At 43.2% G+C, this 17,685-nt stretch overlaps 1 protein-coding gene, 1 long non-coding RNA gene and 53 other non-coding genes across 60 annotated transcripts in view; 54 read left to right on the forward strand and 1 right to left on the reverse strand.

Annotated features, from left to right (window-relative positions):
• Nucleotides 1-17,446, reverse strand: part of LOC128749174 (glutamate receptor-interacting protein 2-like) — a 30,904-nt gene extending 13,458 nt beyond the window's left edge. For 4 of the 6 annotated variants that reach the window (XM_053848502.1, XM_053848503.1, XM_053848500.1 and 1 more), the window contains exons 1-6: nucleotides 17,079-17,446; nucleotides 13,492-13,569; nucleotides 12,945-13,080; nucleotides 1,040-1,185; nucleotides 645-728; nucleotides 503-578 (exon numbers count right to left, since the gene is read on the reverse strand). In XM_053848502.1, the coding sequence (XP_053704477.1) occupies nucleotides 503-578; nucleotides 645-728; nucleotides 1,040-1,185; nucleotides 12,945-13,080; nucleotides 13,492-13,569; nucleotides 17,079-17,256 (698 nt within the window). In that variant the 5' untranslated portion in view covers nucleotides 17,257-17,446. Of the gene's footprint in view, nucleotides 1-502; nucleotides 579-644; nucleotides 729-1,039; nucleotides 1,186-12,944; nucleotides 13,081-13,491; nucleotides 13,570-15,116; nucleotides 15,549-17,078 lie in introns of those variants that run through there. The other 2 variants (XM_053848504.1, XM_053848505.1) reach the window with 2 other exon arrangements.
• Nucleotides 159-14,923, forward strand: LOC128749177 (uncharacterized). Its single transcript, XR_008412905.1, has 4 exons — nucleotides 159-198; nucleotides 510-608; nucleotides 865-987; nucleotides 14,278-14,923. It is a non-coding gene; the product is annotated as an uncharacterized LOC128749177 (long non-coding RNA).
• On the forward strand, nucleotides 2,579-2,652 carry trnat-ugu (transfer RNA threonine (anticodon UGU)). The gene has a single exon. It is a non-coding gene; the product is annotated as a tRNA-Thr (tRNA).
• On the forward strand, nucleotides 2,875-2,948 carry trnat-ugu (transfer RNA threonine (anticodon UGU)). The gene has a single exon. It is a non-coding gene; the product is annotated as a tRNA-Thr (tRNA).
• Nucleotides 3,023-3,096, forward strand: trnat-agu (transfer RNA threonine (anticodon AGU)). The gene has a single exon. It is a non-coding gene; the product is annotated as a tRNA-Thr (tRNA).
• trnat-agu (transfer RNA threonine (anticodon AGU)) lies at nucleotides 3,171-3,244 on the forward strand. Its single transcript has one exon. It is a non-coding gene; the product is annotated as a tRNA-Thr (tRNA).
• trnat-agu (transfer RNA threonine (anticodon AGU)) lies at nucleotides 3,319-3,392 on the forward strand. The gene has a single exon. It is a non-coding gene; the product is annotated as a tRNA-Thr (tRNA).
• trnat-ugu (transfer RNA threonine (anticodon UGU)) lies at nucleotides 3,923-3,996 on the forward strand. The gene has a single exon. It is a non-coding gene; the product is annotated as a tRNA-Thr (tRNA).
• On the forward strand, nucleotides 4,071-4,144 carry trnat-agu (transfer RNA threonine (anticodon AGU)). Its single transcript has one exon. It is a non-coding gene; the product is annotated as a tRNA-Thr (tRNA).
• On the forward strand, nucleotides 4,219-4,292 carry trnat-agu (transfer RNA threonine (anticodon AGU)). The gene has a single exon. It is a non-coding gene; the product is annotated as a tRNA-Thr (tRNA).
• On the forward strand, nucleotides 4,367-4,440 carry trnat-agu (transfer RNA threonine (anticodon AGU)). Its single transcript has one exon. It is a non-coding gene; the product is annotated as a tRNA-Thr (tRNA).
• trnat-cgu (transfer RNA threonine (anticodon CGU)) lies at nucleotides 4,515-4,588 on the forward strand. The gene has a single exon. It is a non-coding gene; the product is annotated as a tRNA-Thr (tRNA).
• On the forward strand, nucleotides 4,663-4,736 carry trnat-ugu (transfer RNA threonine (anticodon UGU)). Its single transcript has one exon. It is a non-coding gene; the product is annotated as a tRNA-Thr (tRNA).
• On the forward strand, nucleotides 4,811-4,884 carry trnat-agu (transfer RNA threonine (anticodon AGU)). The gene has a single exon. It is a non-coding gene; the product is annotated as a tRNA-Thr (tRNA).
• trnat-agu (transfer RNA threonine (anticodon AGU)) lies at nucleotides 4,959-5,032 on the forward strand. The gene has a single exon. It is a non-coding gene; the product is annotated as a tRNA-Thr (tRNA).
• Nucleotides 5,107-5,180, forward strand: trnat-agu (transfer RNA threonine (anticodon AGU)). The gene has a single exon. It is a non-coding gene; the product is annotated as a tRNA-Thr (tRNA).
• On the forward strand, nucleotides 5,706-5,779 carry trnat-agu (transfer RNA threonine (anticodon AGU)). Its single transcript has one exon. It is a non-coding gene; the product is annotated as a tRNA-Thr (tRNA).
• On the forward strand, nucleotides 5,854-5,927 carry trnat-cgu (transfer RNA threonine (anticodon CGU)). Its single transcript has one exon. It is a non-coding gene; the product is annotated as a tRNA-Thr (tRNA).
• trnat-cgu (transfer RNA threonine (anticodon CGU)) lies at nucleotides 6,002-6,075 on the forward strand. Its single transcript has one exon. It is a non-coding gene; the product is annotated as a tRNA-Thr (tRNA).
• On the forward strand, nucleotides 6,150-6,223 carry trnat-cgu (transfer RNA threonine (anticodon CGU)). The gene has a single exon. It is a non-coding gene; the product is annotated as a tRNA-Thr (tRNA).
• On the forward strand, nucleotides 6,298-6,371 carry trnat-agu (transfer RNA threonine (anticodon AGU)). The gene has a single exon. It is a non-coding gene; the product is annotated as a tRNA-Thr (tRNA).
• Nucleotides 6,446-6,519, forward strand: trnat-agu (transfer RNA threonine (anticodon AGU)). Its single transcript has one exon. It is a non-coding gene; the product is annotated as a tRNA-Thr (tRNA).
• trnat-cgu (transfer RNA threonine (anticodon CGU)) lies at nucleotides 6,594-6,667 on the forward strand. Its single transcript has one exon. It is a non-coding gene; the product is annotated as a tRNA-Thr (tRNA).
• On the forward strand, nucleotides 6,742-6,815 carry trnat-agu (transfer RNA threonine (anticodon AGU)). The gene has a single exon. It is a non-coding gene; the product is annotated as a tRNA-Thr (tRNA).
• trnat-agu (transfer RNA threonine (anticodon AGU)) lies at nucleotides 6,890-6,963 on the forward strand. Its single transcript has one exon. It is a non-coding gene; the product is annotated as a tRNA-Thr (tRNA).
• trnat-agu (transfer RNA threonine (anticodon AGU)) lies at nucleotides 7,038-7,111 on the forward strand. The gene has a single exon. It is a non-coding gene; the product is annotated as a tRNA-Thr (tRNA).
• Nucleotides 7,186-7,259, forward strand: trnat-agu (transfer RNA threonine (anticodon AGU)). Its single transcript has one exon. It is a non-coding gene; the product is annotated as a tRNA-Thr (tRNA).
• On the forward strand, nucleotides 7,334-7,407 carry trnat-ggu (transfer RNA threonine (anticodon GGU)). Its single transcript has one exon. It is a non-coding gene; the product is annotated as a tRNA-Thr (tRNA).
• trnat-agu (transfer RNA threonine (anticodon AGU)) lies at nucleotides 7,482-7,555 on the forward strand. Its single transcript has one exon. It is a non-coding gene; the product is annotated as a tRNA-Thr (tRNA).
• Nucleotides 7,630-7,703, forward strand: trnat-cgu (transfer RNA threonine (anticodon CGU)). The gene has a single exon. It is a non-coding gene; the product is annotated as a tRNA-Thr (tRNA).
• trnat-cgu (transfer RNA threonine (anticodon CGU)) lies at nucleotides 7,778-7,851 on the forward strand. The gene has a single exon. It is a non-coding gene; the product is annotated as a tRNA-Thr (tRNA).
• On the forward strand, nucleotides 7,926-7,999 carry trnat-cgu (transfer RNA threonine (anticodon CGU)). Its single transcript has one exon. It is a non-coding gene; the product is annotated as a tRNA-Thr (tRNA).
• On the forward strand, nucleotides 8,074-8,147 carry trnat-agu (transfer RNA threonine (anticodon AGU)). Its single transcript has one exon. It is a non-coding gene; the product is annotated as a tRNA-Thr (tRNA).
• Nucleotides 8,222-8,295, forward strand: trnat-agu (transfer RNA threonine (anticodon AGU)). The gene has a single exon. It is a non-coding gene; the product is annotated as a tRNA-Thr (tRNA).
• trnat-agu (transfer RNA threonine (anticodon AGU)) lies at nucleotides 8,370-8,443 on the forward strand. The gene has a single exon. It is a non-coding gene; the product is annotated as a tRNA-Thr (tRNA).
• On the forward strand, nucleotides 8,518-8,591 carry trnat-agu (transfer RNA threonine (anticodon AGU)). The gene has a single exon. It is a non-coding gene; the product is annotated as a tRNA-Thr (tRNA).
• On the forward strand, nucleotides 8,666-8,739 carry trnat-agu (transfer RNA threonine (anticodon AGU)). Its single transcript has one exon. It is a non-coding gene; the product is annotated as a tRNA-Thr (tRNA).
• Nucleotides 8,814-8,887, forward strand: trnat-agu (transfer RNA threonine (anticodon AGU)). The gene has a single exon. It is a non-coding gene; the product is annotated as a tRNA-Thr (tRNA).
• trnat-ggu (transfer RNA threonine (anticodon GGU)) lies at nucleotides 8,962-9,035 on the forward strand. The gene has a single exon. It is a non-coding gene; the product is annotated as a tRNA-Thr (tRNA).
• trnat-agu (transfer RNA threonine (anticodon AGU)) lies at nucleotides 9,258-9,331 on the forward strand. Its single transcript has one exon. It is a non-coding gene; the product is annotated as a tRNA-Thr (tRNA).
• On the forward strand, nucleotides 9,406-9,479 carry trnat-agu (transfer RNA threonine (anticodon AGU)). Its single transcript has one exon. It is a non-coding gene; the product is annotated as a tRNA-Thr (tRNA).
• Nucleotides 10,010-10,083, forward strand: trnat-ugu (transfer RNA threonine (anticodon UGU)). The gene has a single exon. It is a non-coding gene; the product is annotated as a tRNA-Thr (tRNA).
• On the forward strand, nucleotides 10,306-10,379 carry trnat-agu (transfer RNA threonine (anticodon AGU)). The gene has a single exon. It is a non-coding gene; the product is annotated as a tRNA-Thr (tRNA).
• Nucleotides 10,454-10,527, forward strand: trnat-agu (transfer RNA threonine (anticodon AGU)). The gene has a single exon. It is a non-coding gene; the product is annotated as a tRNA-Thr (tRNA).
• On the forward strand, nucleotides 10,602-10,675 carry trnat-agu (transfer RNA threonine (anticodon AGU)). Its single transcript has one exon. It is a non-coding gene; the product is annotated as a tRNA-Thr (tRNA).
• On the forward strand, nucleotides 10,750-10,823 carry trnat-cgu (transfer RNA threonine (anticodon CGU)). Its single transcript has one exon. It is a non-coding gene; the product is annotated as a tRNA-Thr (tRNA).
• trnat-ugu (transfer RNA threonine (anticodon UGU)) lies at nucleotides 10,898-10,971 on the forward strand. The gene has a single exon. It is a non-coding gene; the product is annotated as a tRNA-Thr (tRNA).
• Nucleotides 11,046-11,119, forward strand: trnat-agu (transfer RNA threonine (anticodon AGU)). Its single transcript has one exon. It is a non-coding gene; the product is annotated as a tRNA-Thr (tRNA).
• Nucleotides 11,194-11,267, forward strand: trnat-agu (transfer RNA threonine (anticodon AGU)). Its single transcript has one exon. It is a non-coding gene; the product is annotated as a tRNA-Thr (tRNA).
• trnat-ugu (transfer RNA threonine (anticodon UGU)) lies at nucleotides 11,788-11,861 on the forward strand. Its single transcript has one exon. It is a non-coding gene; the product is annotated as a tRNA-Thr (tRNA).
• trnat-ugu (transfer RNA threonine (anticodon UGU)) lies at nucleotides 11,936-12,009 on the forward strand. Its single transcript has one exon. It is a non-coding gene; the product is annotated as a tRNA-Thr (tRNA).
• Nucleotides 12,084-12,157, forward strand: trnat-agu (transfer RNA threonine (anticodon AGU)). The gene has a single exon. It is a non-coding gene; the product is annotated as a tRNA-Thr (tRNA).
• Nucleotides 12,232-12,305, forward strand: trnat-cgu (transfer RNA threonine (anticodon CGU)). Its single transcript has one exon. It is a non-coding gene; the product is annotated as a tRNA-Thr (tRNA).
• Nucleotides 12,380-12,453, forward strand: trnat-agu (transfer RNA threonine (anticodon AGU)). Its single transcript has one exon. It is a non-coding gene; the product is annotated as a tRNA-Thr (tRNA).
• Nucleotides 12,676-12,749, forward strand: trnat-agu (transfer RNA threonine (anticodon AGU)). The gene has a single exon. It is a non-coding gene; the product is annotated as a tRNA-Thr (tRNA).
• Nucleotides 17,447-17,685: the final 239 nt, after the last annotated feature.

Genomic DNA, 17,685 nt, shown 5'->3' on the forward strand with positions numbered 1-17,685 from the left:
AAAAGCAACCCATTTATCCAGATTTTTTCATTATTTGTACGAAACGAGATGTATCTAAATAATATGTAAAATATAAGATTATCAGATAATTATTCAACGCACACTAGGAACCTTTTTTAATCCGTCGTTTCGCCGGACATATTAATTGCACGGACAGCATTTTATTTTGTTTTCTTTGCATGGAATGCGACCAACAAGGTATGTCTGACGCGGATAAACGTATTTTCAGCCGTAATTTGGTGTAACCTTCGTTTTCAAGATCTCAAGAAATGTTTTTTTTTACTCCGTAGAAAGAATCGTTATTTCACAAACAAGCGTTATAGTCTACAAACGCGGCTAAAACACGTCATTGTGGAGAACGCGCACCTTGCCAGGAGGTATATACGGGCCTGGAAGTGACGTGCATGTTTTTATTTTTATTTTAATGTGACATGCATGACTTTATTTTATTTTGATCCCAAAATAAGAAATGGTATGATATAAATTTTAACTTTTTTTTTACCTGTCAGCGGGGCCTCCGGGCCTAACATGAGCCACCACAAGGGGGCGCGATCTCCGCCAGTCCTCATGGAAACCACCTGAATGTGAAAATGTGAATTTCAGTAACGGTTAGTGCCTTACATATTTACATTAAAATGGCGTACCTCTGATGACAAACCCGAAACTATTTCCCTCTTTGAGCAAACACACATCAGTGGTCTTGGTTGTGATGCCTGCGGGCGTCTGGACTGAAAGAATGAGAGAAATATCAAGCCATATCAAGTGTGAGATAGATAATAATTGATAAAGATCAGTGAGTCAGTCATTTGTATTAATATATTCTGTTGAGTAATAGACAGGTTATGACGTGTGTGTGTCTGCTAGAGTGAAGGTGTGAGGATGGACACTCAAATGACCCCAAGAACGGACGGAAGGTGACAAGAGAGGCGTCACATGGCAAGGATGTGGAGGAAGCTGCGTGTGCCGGATGACGGCGTCTGTGGAGGTGTAAGTAGAAACTGTGTGATGGTGATAAAACAAGTAACACGCCGATACAAACCCAGTGGTGGCAGCTCGTACTCCACCTCCAGCACTACCCGCTCGCCGATGTTCTTCAGTAAACTGATGATCTCATCGTGTCGGAGCTTAGACAGGTTGATGCCGTTCACTGACTTGATGTGGTCTCCAACGTTCAACTGATCGCTCCTTGGGAAGACGATAGTGACATTTCATTGGAGGATCATTTTTGTCCCGAGGAATGGATGATGTTTATTTGCCAGTGTCTTTCAAGGGTCAAGTAAAATGTTCACAATGTTAGGAGGGTAAAATGGGGCCACTTCGCAAGCGTTCAGCTGCTTGAAAGAGAACATACTGATCCAGATGTGTGGAGATTGGAGCAGATGCTTGAGCGAAATAGCCGAAAGCATAGACTCTCTCAGATTTTTGCTGCCTTTCTGTCTAACATATGACTCACTTGCTGCTTATTGAAATGCTAATTAATAGAATAGATGTCCTGGCCTGCTCGCCCTGGTTCACCTTTAGGCTACTGCCAATCCGCTGCAACAGCACAGAGACGTCCTGACAGAGGACCAGCGTGACATTCGACCATTCAGTCAGAGTGCGTCACTGCCAGTCTCCCGTCTGCATGCGTCGGCCTGTCTGTCGCTCTCGCATGAAAATGGTGGAAACCATCATTCAAAGATGAAGACAAGCTGCTCGAGAGTATTAGCGAAGGGCCTGTCTCCTAACCTGCACTGAGTTGACAAGTGATGAAATGTTGGGCCACGGCCTGGTTCTGGATTGGCAGTGTCAAATGTGTGAATGTGTGAGAGCGTGTGCAGATTTAGTCACCGTTTCTTAATCATCGTGCTGTAAAACCACTCCTGTCATGAAGCCTTGTTGAAATTAATCTTAAAATCTTGACACTTCCTGATCAGATTAGATCAAGTCAACCCTCTTCATGCAATGTTTCATGTTCAAGTTGGCTTGGCTAGTTAAGAAATTATTTCTTCATTTATAGTTGTCATTTTTTTTCTTCATGTAATGTGGGGCTGTTGGCTGTCTAGTGAACAAGAGCTCGTCGGATCCAACACATACGTTTGATATTTGTAGTGCAAAACCACTTTGGTGTTTTGGTTGACTTTGCTCAGTGTCTTTATTTATTTTTGTTTTATTTATTTATTTTTTATGTTAAATGGGCTGCTATGGCCTAATTGCTCAAAGTGCCTCAGACCACTGGATGCAGACAAAACCTTTGTACAAATAATTAAAACAATTTTTCTGTTTTATATTAATATTGATTTTTTTCCTTCGCTACATGTGGCACTGTGGCTTACTGCCTCTCAAGTCAAATCCCTGCAGTGCCTCTGATAATTTTGTCCAACTGTTTAATTAAAACTGGTTTGCTGGTTGATATTATTGTCAATACTCTTTCAGTGCAGCACATGGCGCTGTGGCTTAGCTGGTCAACATGCCTGTCTAGTAAACAGGAGATCCTGGGTTCAAATCCCAGCAGTCTCTCAGCGCATAATTATTTTTCTCGTACTGAGACTAATTTGCGATTGGAATTTACTATTGATAACTTTTCTTTGCTATACGCGGCGCTGTGGCTTAGCTGGTCAAAGCGCCTGTCTTGTAAACAGGAGATCCTGGGTTCAAATCCCAGCAGTGCCTAAGGAAGTAGCCAGTTTTTGTCCAACTGGTTCACTGTTTCATATTATTATCAATACTGTTTTAATACAACACATGGCGCTGTGGCTTAGCTGGTCAAAATGCCTGTCTAGTAAACAGGAGATCCTGGGTTCAAATCCCAGCAGTGCCTAAGGAAGCTGACAATTTTTGTCCAACTGGTTCACTGTTTAATATTATTATCAACACTGTTTTAATGCGTCACATGGCGCTGTGGCTTAGCTGGTCAAAGTGCCTGTCTTGTAAACAGGAGATCCTGGGTTCAAATCCCAGCAGTGCCTAAGGAATCTGACAATTTTTGTCCAACTGGTTCACTGTTTAATATTATTATCAACACTCTTTTAATACGACCCATGGCGCTGTGGCTTAGCTGGTCAAAGCGCCTGTCTAGTAAACAGGAGATCCTGGGTTCAAATCCCAGCAGTGCCTAAGGAAGCTGACAATTTTTGTCCAACTGGTTCACTGTTTAATATTATTATCAACACTGTTTTAATGCGACACATGGCGCTGTGGCTTAGCTGGTCAAAGTGCCTGTCTAGTAAACAGGAGATCCTGGGTTCAAATCCCAGCAGTGCCTAAGGAAGCTGACAATTTTTGTCCAACTGGTTCACTGCTTCATACTATTATCAATACTGTTTTAATACGACACATGGCGCTGTGGCTTAGCTGGTCAAAGCGCCTGTCTAGTAAACAGGAGATCCTGGGTTCAAATCCCAGCAGTGCCTAAGGAAGTAGCCAGTTTTTGTCCAACTGGTTCTCTGTTTCATATTATTATCAATACTGTTTTAATACCACACATGGCGCTGTGGCTTAGCTGGTCAACATGCCTGTCCAGTAAACAGGAGATCCTGGGTTCAAATCCCAGCAGACAGATAAGTGACTGTTGAGCCCAAATAGTTAACCATATTTTTTTGTTATCGTTTTTTTCCGTTGAAATATGTGGTGCTGTTGCTTCGCTGGTCAAAGCGTCTGCCTCGTGAACAAAAGGTCCTTGGTTCAAAACCCAGCAGTGCCTTAATCTCCTGATGATTTTGTAAGTAAATCAAAACGTATTCACTGCTTGATGTTATTACAGTATCAATCCATTTTCGCTGGAAAATATGGTGTTGTGGCTTAACTGGTCAAAACACCTGCCTAGTAAATAGGAGATCCTGGGTTCAAATCCCAGCAGTCTCTCAGCGCATAATTATGTTTCTCGTACTGAGACTAATTTGCTATTGGAATTTACTATTGATAACTTTTCTTTGCTATACGCGGCGCTGTCGCTTAGCTGGTCAAAGCGCCTGTCTTGTAAACAGGAGATCCTGGGTTCAAATCCCAGCAGTGCCTAAGGAAGTAGCCAGTTTTTGTCCAACTGGTTCACTGTTTCATATTATTATCAATACTGTTTTAATACAACACATGGCGCTGTGGCTTAGCTGGTCAAAGTGCCTGTCTAGTAAACAGGAGATCCTGGGTTCAAATCCCAGCAGTGCCTAAGGAAGTTGACAATTTTTGTCCAACTGGTTTACTGCTTCATATTATTATCAATACTGTTTTAATACGACACATGGCGCTGTGGCTTAGCTGGTCAAAGTGCCTGTCTAGTAAACAGGAGATCCTGGGTTCAAATCCCAGCAGTGCCTAAGGAAGTTGCCAGTTTTTGTCCAACTGGTTCACTATTTCATATTATTATCAATACTGTTTTAGTACGACACATGGCGCTGTGGCTTAGCTGGTCAAAGTGCCTGTCTAGTAAACAGGAGATCCTGGGTTCAAATCCCAGCAGTGCCTAAAGAAGCTGACAATTTTTGTCCAACTGGTTCACTGTTTAATATTATTATCAACACTCGTTTAATACGACACATGGCGCTGTGGCTTAGCTGGTCAAAGTGCCTCTCTCGTAAACAGGAGATCCTGGGTTCAAATCCCAGCAGTGCCTAAGGAAGCTGACAATTTTTGTCCAACTGGTTCACTGTTTAATATTATTATCAACACTGTTTTAATGCATCACATGGCGCTGTGGCTTAGCTGGTCAAAGTGCCTGTCTTGTAAACAGGAGATCCTGGGTTCAAATCCCAGCAGTGCCTAAGGAATCTGACAATTTTTGTCCAACTGGTTCACTGTTTAATATTATTATCAACACTCTTTTAATACGACACATGGCGCTGTGGCTTAGCTGGTCAAAGCGCCTGTCTAGTAAACAGGAGATCCTGGGTTCAAATCCCAGCAGTGCCTAAGGAAGCTGACAATTTTTGTCCAACTGGTTCACTGTTTAATATTATTATCAACACTGTTTTAATGCGACACATGGCGCTGTGGCTTAGCTGGTCAAAGTGCCTGTCTAGTAAACAGGAGATCCTGGGTTCAAATCCCAGCAGTGCCTAAGGAAGCTGACAATTTTTGTCCAACTGGTTCACTGCTTCATACTATTATCAACACTGTTTTAATACGAGACATGGCGCTGTGGCTTAGCTGGTCAAAGCGCCTGTCTAGTAAACAGGAGATCCTGGGTTCAAATCCCAGCAGTGCCTAAGGAAGTAGCCAGTTTTTGTCCAACTGGTTCTCTGTTTCATATTATTATCAATACTGTTTTAATACCACACATGGCGCTGTGGCTTAGCTGGTCAACATGCCTGTCCAGTAAACAGGAGATCCTGGGTTCAAATCCCAGCAGACAGATAAGTGACTGTTGAGCCCAAATAGTTAACCATATTTTTTTGTTATCGTTTTTTTCCGTTGAAATATGTGGTGCTGTTGCTTCGCTGGTCAAAGCGTCTGCCTCGTGAACAAAAGGTCCTTGGTTCAAAACCCAGCAGTGCCTTAATCTCCTGATGATTTTGTAAGTAAATCAAAACGTATTCACTGCTTGATGTTATTACAGTATCAATCCATTTTCGCTGGAAAATATGGTGTTGTGGCTTAACTGGTCAAAACACCTGCCTAGTAAATAGGAGATCCTGGGTTCAAATCCCAGCAGTGCCTAAGGAAGTTGCCAGTTTTTGTCCAACTGGTTCACTATTTCATATTATTATCAATACTGTTTTAATACGACACATGGCGCTGTGGCTTAGCTGGTCAAAGTGCCTGTCTAGTAAACAGGAGATCCTGGGTTCAAATCCCAGCAGTGCCTAAAGAAGCTGACAATTTTTGTCCAACTGGTTCACTGTTTAATATTATTATCAACACTCTTTTAATACGACACATGGCGCTGTGGCTTAGCTGGTCAAAGTGCCTCTCTCGTAAACAGGAGATCCTGGGTTCAAATCCCAGCAGTGCCTAAGGAATCTGACAATTTTTGTCCAACTGGTTCACTGTTTAATATTATTATCAACACTGTTATAATACGACATATGGCGCTGTGGCTTAGCTGGTCAAAGTGCCTGTCTCGTAAACAGGAGATCCTGGGTTCAAATCCCAGCAGTGCCTAAGGAAGTTGACAATTTTTGTCCAACTGGTTCACTGTTTAATATTATTATCAACACTGTTATAATACGACATATGGCGCTGTGGCTTAGCTGGTCAAAGTGCCTGTCTCGTAAACAGGAGATCCTGGGTTCAAATCCCAGCAGTGCCTAAGGAAGTTGACAATTTTTGTCCAACTGGTTCACTGCTTCATATTATTATCAATACTGTTTTAATACGACACATGGCGCTGTGGCTTAGCTGGTCAAAGTGCCTGTCTAGTAAACAGGAGATCCTGGGTTCAAATCCCAGCAGTGCCTAAGGAAGTTGCCAGTTTTTGTCCAACTGGTTCACTGTTTCATATTATTATCAATACTGTTTTAATACGACACATGGCGCTGTGGCTTAGCTGGTCAAAGTGCCTGTCTAGTAAACAGGAGATCCTGGGTTCAAATCCCAGCAGTGCCTAAGGAAGCTGACAATTTTTGTCCAACTGGTTCACTGTTTAATATTATTATCAACACTGTTTTAATGCGACACATGGCGCTGTGGCTTAGCTGGTCAAAGTGCCTGTCTCGTAAACAGGAGATCCTGGGTTCAAATCCCAGCAGTGCCTAAGGAATCTGACAATTTTTGTCCAACTGGTTCACTGCTTCATATTATTATCAATACTGTTTTAATACAACACATGGCGCTGTGGCTTAGCTGGTCAAAGCGCCTGTCTAGTAAACAGGAGATCCTGGGTTCAAATCCCAGCAGTGCCTAAGGAAGTTGCCAGTTTTTGTCCAACTGGTTCTCTGTTTCATATTATTATCAATACTGTTTTAGTACCACACATGGCGCTGTGGCTTAGCTGGTCAAAGTGCCTGTCTAGTAAACAGGAGATCTTGGGTTCAAATCCCAGCAGTGCCTGAAGAAGTTGCCAGTTTTTGTCCAACTGGTTCTCTGTTTCATATTATTATCAATACTGTTTTAATACCACACATGGCGCTGTGGCTTAGCTGGTCAAAGTGCCTGTCTAGTAAACAGGAGATCCTGGGTTCAAATCCCAGCAGTGCCTAAGGAAGCTGACAATTTTTGTCCAACTGGTTCACTGTTTAATATTATTATCAACACTGTTTTAATACGACACATGTCGCTGTGGCTTAGCTGGTCAAAGCGCCTGTCTAGTAAACAGGAGATCCTGGGTTCAAATCCCAGCAGTGCCTAAGGAAGTTGCCAGTTTTTGTCCAGCTGGTTCACTGTTTAATATTATTATCAATACTGTTTTAATGCAACACATGGCGCTGTGGCTTAGCTGGTCAAAGTGCCTGTCTGGTAAACAGGAGATCTTGGGTTCAAATCCCAGCAGTGCCTGAAGAAGTTGCCAGTTTTTGTCCAACTGGTTCTCTGTTTCATATTATTATCATTACTGTTTTAATACGACACATGGCGCTGTGGCTTAGCTGGTCAAAGTGCCTGTCTAGTAAACAGGAGATCCTGGGTTCAAATCCCAGCAGTGCCTAAAGAAGCTGACAATTTTTGTCCAACTGGTTCACTGTTTAATATTATTATCAACACTCTTTTAATACGACACATGGCGCTGTGGCTTAGCTGGTCAAAGTGCCTCTCTCGTAAACAGGAGATCCTGGGTTCAAATCCCAGCAGTGCCTAAGGAATCTGACAATTTTTGTCCAACTGGTTCACTGTTTAATATTATTATCAACACTGTTATAATACGACATATGGCGCTGTGGCTTAGCTGGTCAAAGTGCCTGTCTCGTAAACAGGAGATCCTGGGTTCAAATCCCAGCAGTGCCTAAGGAAGTTGACAATTTTTGTCCAACTGGTTCACTGTTTAATATTATTATCAACACTGTTATAATACGACATATGGCGCTGTGGCTTAGCTGGTCAAAGTGCCTGTCTCGTAAACAGGAGATCCTGGGTTCAAATCCCAGCAGTGCCTAAGGAAGTTGACAATTTTTGTCCAACTGGTTCACTGCTTCATATTATTATCAATACTGTTTTAATACGACACATGGCGCTGTGGCTTAGCTGGTCAAAGTGCCTGTCTAGTAAACAGGAGATCCTGGGTTCAAATCCCAGCAGTGCCTAAGGAAGTTGCCAGTTTTTGTCCAACTGGTTCACTGTTTCATATTATTATCAATACTGTTTTAATACGACACATGGCGCTGTGGCTTAGCTGGTCAAAGTGCCTGTCTAGTAAACAGGAGATCCTGGGTTCAAATCCCAGCAGTGCCTAAGGAAGCTGACAATTTTTGTCCAACTGGTTCACTGCTTCATATTATTATCAATACTGTTTTAATACAACACATGGCGCTGTGGCTTAGCTGGTCAAAGCGCCTGTCTAGTAAACAGGAGATCCTGGGTTCAAATCCCAGCAGTGCCTAAGGAAGTTGCCAGTTTTTGTCCAACTGGTTCTCTGTTTCATATTATTATCAATACTGTTTTAGTACCACACATGGCGCTGTGGCTTAGCTGGTCAAAGTGCCTGTCTAGTAAACAGGAGATCTTGGGTTCAAATCCCAGCAGTGCCTGAAGAAGTTGCCAGTTTTTGTCCAACTGGTTCTCTGTTTCATATTATTATCAATACTGTTTTAATACCACACATGGCGCTGTGGCTTAGCTGGTCAAAGTGCCTGTCTAGTAAACAGGAGATCCTGGGTTCAAATCCCAGCAGTGCCTAAGGAAGCTGACAATTTTTGTCCAACTGGTTCACTGTTTAATATTATTATCAACACTGTTTTAATACGACACATGTCGCTGTGGCTTAGCTGGTCAAAGCGCCTGTCTAGTAAACAGGAGATCCTGGGTTCAAATCCCAGCAGTGCCTAAGGAAGTTGCCAGTTTTTGTCCAGCTGGTTCACTGTTTAATATTATTATCAATACTGTTTTAATGCAACACATGGCGCTGTGGCTTAGCTGGTCAAAGTGCCTGTCTGGTAAACAGGAGATCTTGGGTTCAAATCCCAGCAGTGCCTGAAGAAGTTGCCAGTTTTTGTCCAACTGGTTCTCTGTTTCATATTATTATCATTACTGTTTTAATACCACACATGGCGCTGTGGCTTAGCTGTTCAAAGTGCCTGTCTAGTAAACAGGAGATCCTGGGTTCAAATCCCAGCAGTGCCTAAGGAAGCTGACAATTTTTGTCCAACTGGTTCACTGTTTAATATTATTATCAACACTGTTTTAATACGACACATGGCGCTGTGGCTTAGCTGGTCAAAGTGCCTGTCTAGTAAACAGGAGATCCTGGGTTCAAATCCCAGCAGTGCCTAAGGAAGTTGACAATTTTTGTCCAACTGGTTCACTGCTTCATATTATTATCAATACTGTTTTAATACGACACATGGCGCTGTGGCTTAGCTGGTCAAAGCGCCTGTCTAGTAAACAGGAGATCCTGGGTTCAAATCCCAGCAGTGCCTAAGGAAGTCGCCAGTTTTTGTCCAACTGGTTCTCTGTTTCATATTATTATCAATACTGTTTTAATACCACACATGGCGCTGTGGCTTAGCTGGTCAACATGCCTGTCCAGTAAACAGGAGATCCTGGGTTCAAATCCCAGCAGACAGATAAGTGACTGTTGAGCCCAAATAGTTAACCATATTTTTTTGTTATCGTTTTTTTCCGTTGAAATATGTGGTGCTGTTGCTTCGCTGGTCAAAGCGTCTGCCTCGTGAACAAAAGGTCCTTGGTTCAAAACCCAGCAGTGCCTTAATCTCCTGATGATTTTGTAAGTAAATCAAAACGTATTCACTGCTTGATGTTATTACAGTATCAATCCATTTTCGCTGGAAAATATGGTGTTGTGGCTTAACTGGTCAAAACACCTGCCTAGTAAATAGGAGATCCTGGGTTCAAATCCCAGCAGTCTCTCAGCGCATAATTATGTTTCTCGTACTGAGACTAATTTGCTATTGGAATTTACTATTGATAACTTTTCTTTGCTATACACGGCGCTGTGCCTCAGCTGGTTAAAGCGCCTGTCTTGTAAACAGGAGATCCTGGGTTCAAATCCCAGCAGTGCCTAAGGAAGTAGCCAGTTTTTGTCCAACTGGTTCACTGTTTCATATTATTATCAATACTGTTTTAATACAACACATGGCGCTGTGGCTTAGCTGGTCAAAGTGCCTGTCTAGTAAACAGGAGATCCTGTGTTCAAATCCCAGCAGTGCCTAAGGAAGCTGACAATTTTTGTCCAACTGGTTCACTGTTTAATATTATTATCAACACTGTTTTAATACGACACATGGCGCTGTGGCTTAGCTGGTCAAAGTGCCTGTCTAGTAAACAGGAGATCCTGGGTTCAAATCCCAGCAGTGCCTAAGGAAGTTGACAATTTTTGTCCAACTGGTTTACTGCTTCATATTATTATCAATACTGTTTTAATACGACACATGGCGCTGTGGCTTAGCTGGTCAAAGTGCCTGTCTAGTAAACAGGAGATCCTGGGTTCAAATCCCAGCAGTGCCTAAGGAAGTTGCCAGTTTTTGTCCAACTGGTTCACTATTTCATATTATTATCAATACTGTTTTAATACGACACATGGCGCTGTGGCTTAGCTGGTCAAAGTGCCTGTCTAGTAAACAGGAGATCCTGGGTTCAAATCCCAGCAGTGCCTAAGGAAGCTGACAATTTTTGTCCAACTGGTTCACTGTTTAATATTATTATCAACACTCTTTTAATACGACACATGGCGCTGTGGCTTAGCTGGTCAAAGTGCCTCTCTCGTAAACAGGAGATCCTGGGTTCAAATCCCAGCAGTGCCTAAGGAATCTGACAATTTTTGTCCAACTGGTTCACTGTTTAATATTATTATCAACACTGTTATAATACGACATATGGCGCTGTGGCTTAGCTGGTCAAAGTGCCTGTCTTGTAAACAGGAGATCCTGGGTTCAAATCCCAGCAGTGCCTAAGGAAGTTGACAATTTTTGTCCAACTGGTTCACTGCTTCATATTATTATCAATACTGTTTTAATACGACACATGGCGCTGTGGCTTAGCTGGTCAAAGTGCCTGTCTAGTAAACAGGAGATCCTGGGTTCAAATCCCAGCAGTGCCTAAGGAAGTTGACAGTTTTTGTCCAACTGGTTCACTGCTTCATATTATTATCAATATTTTTTTATTGCAACACATGGCGCTGTGGCTTAGCTGGTCAAAGTGCCTGTCTAGTAAACAGGAGATCCTGGGTTCAAATCCCAGCAGTGCCTAAGGAAGTCGCCAGTTTTGGTCCAACTGGTTCTCTGTTTCATATTATTATCAATCCTGTTTTAATACCACACATGGCGCTGTGGCTTAGCTGGTCAACATGCCTGTCCAGTAAACAGGAGATCCTGGGTTCAAATCCCAGCAGACAGATAAGTGACTGTTGAGCCCAAATAGTTAACCATATTTTTTTGTTATCGTTGAAATATGTGGTGCTGTTGCTTCGCTGGTCAAAGCGTCTGCCTCGTGAACAAAAGGTCCTTGGTTCAAAACCCAGCAGTGCCTTAATCTCCTGATGATTTTGTAAGTAAATCAAAACGTATTCACTGCTTGATGTTATTACAGTATCAATCCATTTTCGCTGGAAAATATGGTGTTGTGGCTTAACTGGTCAAAACACCTGCCTAGTAAATAGGAGATCCTGGGTTCAAATCCCAGCAGTCTCTCAGCGCATAATTATGTTTCTTGTACTGAGACTAATTTGCTATTGGAATTTACTATTGATAACTTTTCTTTGCTATACGCGGCGCTGTGGCTTAGCTGGTCAAAGCGCCTGTCTTGTAAACAGGAGATCCTGGGTTCAAATCCCAGCAGTGCCTAAGGAAGTAGCCAGTTTTTGTCCAACTGGTTTACTGCTTCATATTATTATCAATACTGTTTTAATACGACACATGGCGCTGTGGCTTAGCTGGTCAAAGCGCCTGTCTTGTAAACAGGAGATCCTGGGTTCAAATCCCAGCAGTGCCTAAGGAAGTAGCCAGTTTTTGTCCAACTGGTTTACTGCTTCATATTATTATCAATACTGTTTTAATACGACACATGGCGCTGTGGCTTAGCTGGTCAAAGTGCCTGTCTAGTAAACAGGAGATCCTGGGTTCAAATCCCAGCAGTGCCTAAGGAAGCTGACAATTTTTGTCCAACTGGTTCACTGTTTAATATTATTATCAATACTGTTTTAATACCACACATGGCGCTGTGGCTTAGCTGGTCAAAGTGCCTGTCTCGTAAACAGGAGATCCTGGGTTCAAATCCCAGCAGTGCCTAAGGAATCTGACAATTTTTGTCCAACTGGTTCACTGTTTAATATTATTATCAACACTGTTTTAATACGACACATGGCGCTGTGGCTTAGCTGGTCAAAGTGCCTGTCTAGTAAACAGGAGATCCTGGGTTCAAATCCCAGCAGTGCCTAAGGAAGTTGACAATTTTTGTCCAACTGGTTCACTGCTTCATATTATTATCAATACTGTTTTAATACGACACATGGCGCTGTGGCTTAGCTGGTCAAAGGGCCTGTCTAGTAAACAGGAGATCCTGGGTTCAAATCCCAGCAGTGCCTCAGGAAGTTGCCCGTTTTTGTCCAACTGGTTCACTGTTTCATATTATTATCAATACTGTTTTAATACGACACATGGCGCTGTGGCTTAGCTGGTCAAAGCGCCTGTCTAGTAAACAGGAGATCCTGGGTTCAAATCCCAGCAGTGCCTCTGAATCAGTACATATCATGAAAACTTTGTCCAATGAATTAATTGAAACTAAATTGCAGGAAGATGTCACTCGAGATCGTTCTTCGCAAACATGTGGCGGTGGTTTTGCTGTTCTATGTGTGTGTAAGAGGACACAGTCATTCGTGTAAACATTGAAGTGTAGTCATGTTGTGCTACCTAGAGCAATGATTTCACCTGACAGCCAGTCCACCTGGCCTTAGGTTTGACACTCGCGGCTTGCCATCCTTGTCAGACCCTCCAGAAATGGTGAGTCCGAGGCTGCTGCCTTCTCTTTTCATCAGGTCCACAGTGGTCACTCCTCTGTGCTCCTCTGGTGACAGACACAGTCATGGGCACAGATCCACAGTCAGCATTAATGTCAGCTTGACAGAATTGCCCTGTCTGCAAGGCAACAAAAGTGTCGTATAATTCTTCCTTTCTTTCCAGAACCTCTCACAAAATAGTATCTGACAGATACTTCTCACTTCTGTGACCCAGTTTGACTTCTGTACGGAGGCCTAGGGAAGACTTGATGAACTCTGTGAATATGTTAAGAAGATGCTTAGGTGAAAGCTATGTTGAGATAATTTTGAAATGCTACTGACGGACATGACTTATTCAGGTGGATGTGAAAGGGATGAGTCTCAGCGACAGGTCTGCCGCACAAGCATTTCTCAGCATTCCAACCTGCTCACTTTTGAAACTTGTTGAAGTGTGCGTGGACATTAGATCTATAGCATACCTGAAAGGCTGTGTCGCTGTGAGGAATGTGTTTGGTCAACCCCGGACTGCTTACTTCCTTTTGAGTACGGCCCATCATCTGCGGAAACAAAAGGTGATTTTGGATTTCCCAGACAGCAGCAGTCGTCAGTTCACAAGCCTGTGGGGATCATCTCTTTAAAACAGTTAATGGGCTGAGTTATCTCTCATAGCAAAGCCTCCCGACACCCATTAGTTGAACACAAGAATACATTTCCTCAATGGTGTGTGTGTGTAACCATCATTGTGAGGGACGCCTCCTGAAGAAGCTGCATGAGGTTAATGGACTGTTTGGGCATGGAGAGAAAAATCATTGCTGCCATGTCTTGTTCAGCAGCTGCTGCTGAATATCCTCTGCAGGGAAATTGGGTTTTATTTTCCCACACTGGGGCACATTTATGACAGGGCCGAAATTAGCTAAGCCACAGTCGCCGATTTGAATCTAAATGAAGCCACGTGAGCTGCTCAGTGCTACTGAGCGACGGAGAATCTGCTGCAGATTACCATTCTTTCCCGACATGTCAACAGGAAAAGATATGTTCTGGTCATGTCTTCTACTGGCCACTATTCCTCACAGACTTCCCATGCTGTTGCACCTTTCTTATTCAGTTCCCCTCAGTCCTCTAGCTCATTAAATAATAAAGGTCAAAATGCAAATGGTCATGTATGAGTTTAATCACATGTCCCAAGAGGATGCCCAGTGACATGAGGAAGTGACATTTCGGATTGTCGTCTAAAGTTGTTATTGTTTTCTCTGCTGATTTGTCAGGGATGGACGCGTACAGACAAGCTCTGAGGCCATCGAACCACATCGCTTCTCCCTCCATACGATGCAAGGCGACAACAACTGAGAGGTACACATCATTTGCAATCCCACCATGATCTGTGACCTCTGAGGAGCAGCGTCACTGGCCTTGCATGTCATTACGATGTAAAGAGCAGTTCTATTTACGATACTTGATATTTCACAACATTTCATACACATCCCTGCACACTGTTGGTTTGCTGGGAGGCACGGACAAAGTGAGTGACACATCACAAACATACACCATTATGCAAAAGCCTCATAGCCATGCTGCATCCTCGGGGTCTTGAAAGTCCAGCAGCTGTCGCTGCAGTCAAAAGGCACCATTCGCTCAGGGATAGACAGACTCAACACACAGCACGTGACAGACCACTACTGTACCACACACAACCCCCAACCACCATTGTCCTGCTTTAAATAACCATGACGATCAGAAGACTACAATGAGAGCAACAGCGTTTGCACGGATTCTTATCACCTTGTGTAATCCCGGGCGCAAGCCTTCACTCATCAAGATTTAGGTTAAACGGCTGCCCAGACAGGGACAATGAAATCATGTTTCTTTTTATAGATGTCAAGCGATATTCATAACCTCGCTGCCACCAGACCCAGTTTACTTGTCTAAATTTGTCCTAGTTTCTGTCAGTGGGGCAGTCGAGTCTCCTCAAACTGAAATCTCTAGAGGTTGAGCTCTGCTTTAGCCCACATTTGTTTACATGCTGGAGTGAATGAGTGTGTTTGAGTACTCTGCCGCCTCAAAGCTGATGTCACAGATTGGAGCGTGTTCGTGCCAAAGTTCTTACCGATGCAGCTCTTGGCGTCTCTCCGGAGACCACACAGCATTGTTTTGTCTTATTCACTCCTTCACCTCAATCGTTGATCTTGAGTTTTCGGCGCGAGGTGAGAGCGGTTGACCTGCGAATCTCACCCTTGGAGTGAAATCTCCATCATGCCTTTGCAGCTGTGCTCCAACATTCCTCCTTTTCAAGTCTCCTGAGGGCAAACAGTGATCCTTCGCTGGCCTCTGGTCAACCCTGACTCACTTCTTCTCTGCCATTGAAAACCCCCAAATCACTGCGACTGTATCCACAACACAAGCAGCTCGCGTCCCTTTCCTCTTTTCTCCATTTTAGCTCGTCATTTGACCGTTTCCCACAGGATTTCTCATCCACATGAGCTCACACATAAACCCTCCTTCCCTCTTCTACTGAGCAAGAGTGAGACTCTCTCTCCCTCGCCCTGTCTCTCTCTCTCTCCCTTTTGCCAGAGGGGTTCAGTGAGGCAGGCACACCACACTCACACACCCCCCCCTTTACACAAACGCTCCTCATTTTCTTGAATCCACCCACATCTACACAAACTGAGATTAAACATGACAAAAGTGCACACACTCCACTTTCAATTACCACCACCTGCACTTTCACACTCCGTCACGTTTCCCTCGCGGCGTTCTGATCGCCGATCCAACCACAACAGAGCACCTGTGTGTCACTCTCTTGCGAGCACACACACAGCCTCTGCAGAGCGGCGTTCTACAGCTGTCAATCAGCTCCAATTGTACTCACAAAGACAGTGGCGCTGGATCTCAGATGAACATCGAGCAGAGTGGTTCAGTTTAGCAAAAGATCTGACCTACATTTGTCAATTCATATTTCCAACCACCATCAAAACACTAGAAACTCAAGAACCTTGACACGTAAAGCACCTGTCCTGCCAGTCACCATGCTTGAAATACTCAACAGCTGCAGCGTTCAGAGCCAGCTCACCTTTAAACAGAGAAGAAATATCTCCTTCATTTCTGCTCAAATTTACAAACTCATATTACACTACGACAATTACTGCTAGTATTTAGATCTAATGAAGTCCTCAATTTATCTGATCTCATTGCTGAGCCAATCACTTGGCCTCTGTCTGGAATCTCAGGCTGAGGGAGGAATTTAATTCCAGCAGAGAATGAGGGGCTGACAAGAATCTTCTGCGTCGAGTGATTGACTTTGGCTTTGTGTTAAAACTGCCTGTCAATGCCTTTACTCTCATCATGTATGGCGTTTGAGATAAAGAGATTTTGCATAATCACGTACGCGTCTCAGCCAGAAGGGATCAGAGACGGGATGAGAGCGAGTTACCTACTGCATAGTTTATATATGGGGCTCTTTAGCTCATCTGAAAAGGTCTTTACAATAACATGGCCCTTGTTTCCGTCCTCAATAACAGCACGGAGACATTGCTAGAGGAGCCTTAAACTATCCTTAAACTAGCCTGCTATCTCGCATTGCTTGGGATGTGTTGACATAAAATAAAAATCGGCAATGTGCGTGCGTGTGAACCTGACAGTAATGCATATGTTTTTTAATGTTTTAATTTGTAATTATAGTGGTTTTTGGTTTTGGTTATTATTTTAGCAATGCTTATGCTTATACTTCCAGCAACTTACGTATGACCAGATGATTTTAAGCGATATAGTGTGTGAGGGAGTGTTTTTGGAATTGACCAAGTAAACACGGCATTAAGGTAGAAAAAAATAAAATTAAAGTTAATAAGCTAGGCTGCCATCTCGTGACAAATACTTGTAATTACAGGTCATAAAGAGTCGGACAGTACCAAAAATCCACCAGAAAAAGAATATGATAACATGTGCAAACAAGGATTTACATTGGGCTCATATACATGTCTTAAGCATTGTAATGTCTTTTCCATGTGCAGATGTTATCACTGTAATTTGACCTTATTATAAGTTGAGGGGGGAAAAAACCCATGTACCTTACCTTTCGCTCTCCCTCGTATGAAACCAAGTCGGCATCTGAGAGAAAAGGAAAACATTCTCCTCACTCCTCCGGTGGCCCGATTGCTTTTCCTCCGTAGATCTTCCTGACTGAAGGCGAAGTGAAGCTGCATGGGGGTGAAGTGCTTTTTTCCAAATACTACTCTTGCTGACATGATCATTTTCTAACCAGTTACAAGGAGGAAATAAAGCGGGCCCTGCCACCATCTCTGGCCGTGTTTCCCGCCCTGCTGTTTTCTCCGTGGAGAGGTTCCAGACCACCGTAGAGTGCAAGTGTATCCAAATTGTGAAAAATGAGGTTCAATGCTAACACCCAGCTCATGGCGACAGACACTGTCTCGGTTTGCTGAATATTTGTTCTTTGCTTTTCCAGGACAGATGGCTCACGGCCTGGGGTGTGCTGCTGGCACAGAGACACTCCTCTGCAGGTAGTTACTGCTAAATGGAAATAAAAATTGAGCAGCCCATGTGCAAGGTTAAAATTAAGCAGCCAAACCATCTCAGCACATGGATGAGTTTAAGTGACTGAATGAAAATAATTCTACATAGGCATTTCATTTTTTCTAAATCACTCAGCCATAACTTTCATT

The sequence above is a fragment of the Synchiropus splendidus genome, chromosome 18 (assembly GCF_027744825.2).
Source record: "Synchiropus splendidus isolate RoL2022-P1 chromosome 18, RoL_Sspl_1.0, whole genome shotgun sequence".
In the NCBI taxonomy this organism is placed as follows: domain Eukaryota; kingdom Metazoa; phylum Chordata; class Actinopteri; order Syngnathiformes; family Callionymidae; genus Synchiropus; species Synchiropus splendidus.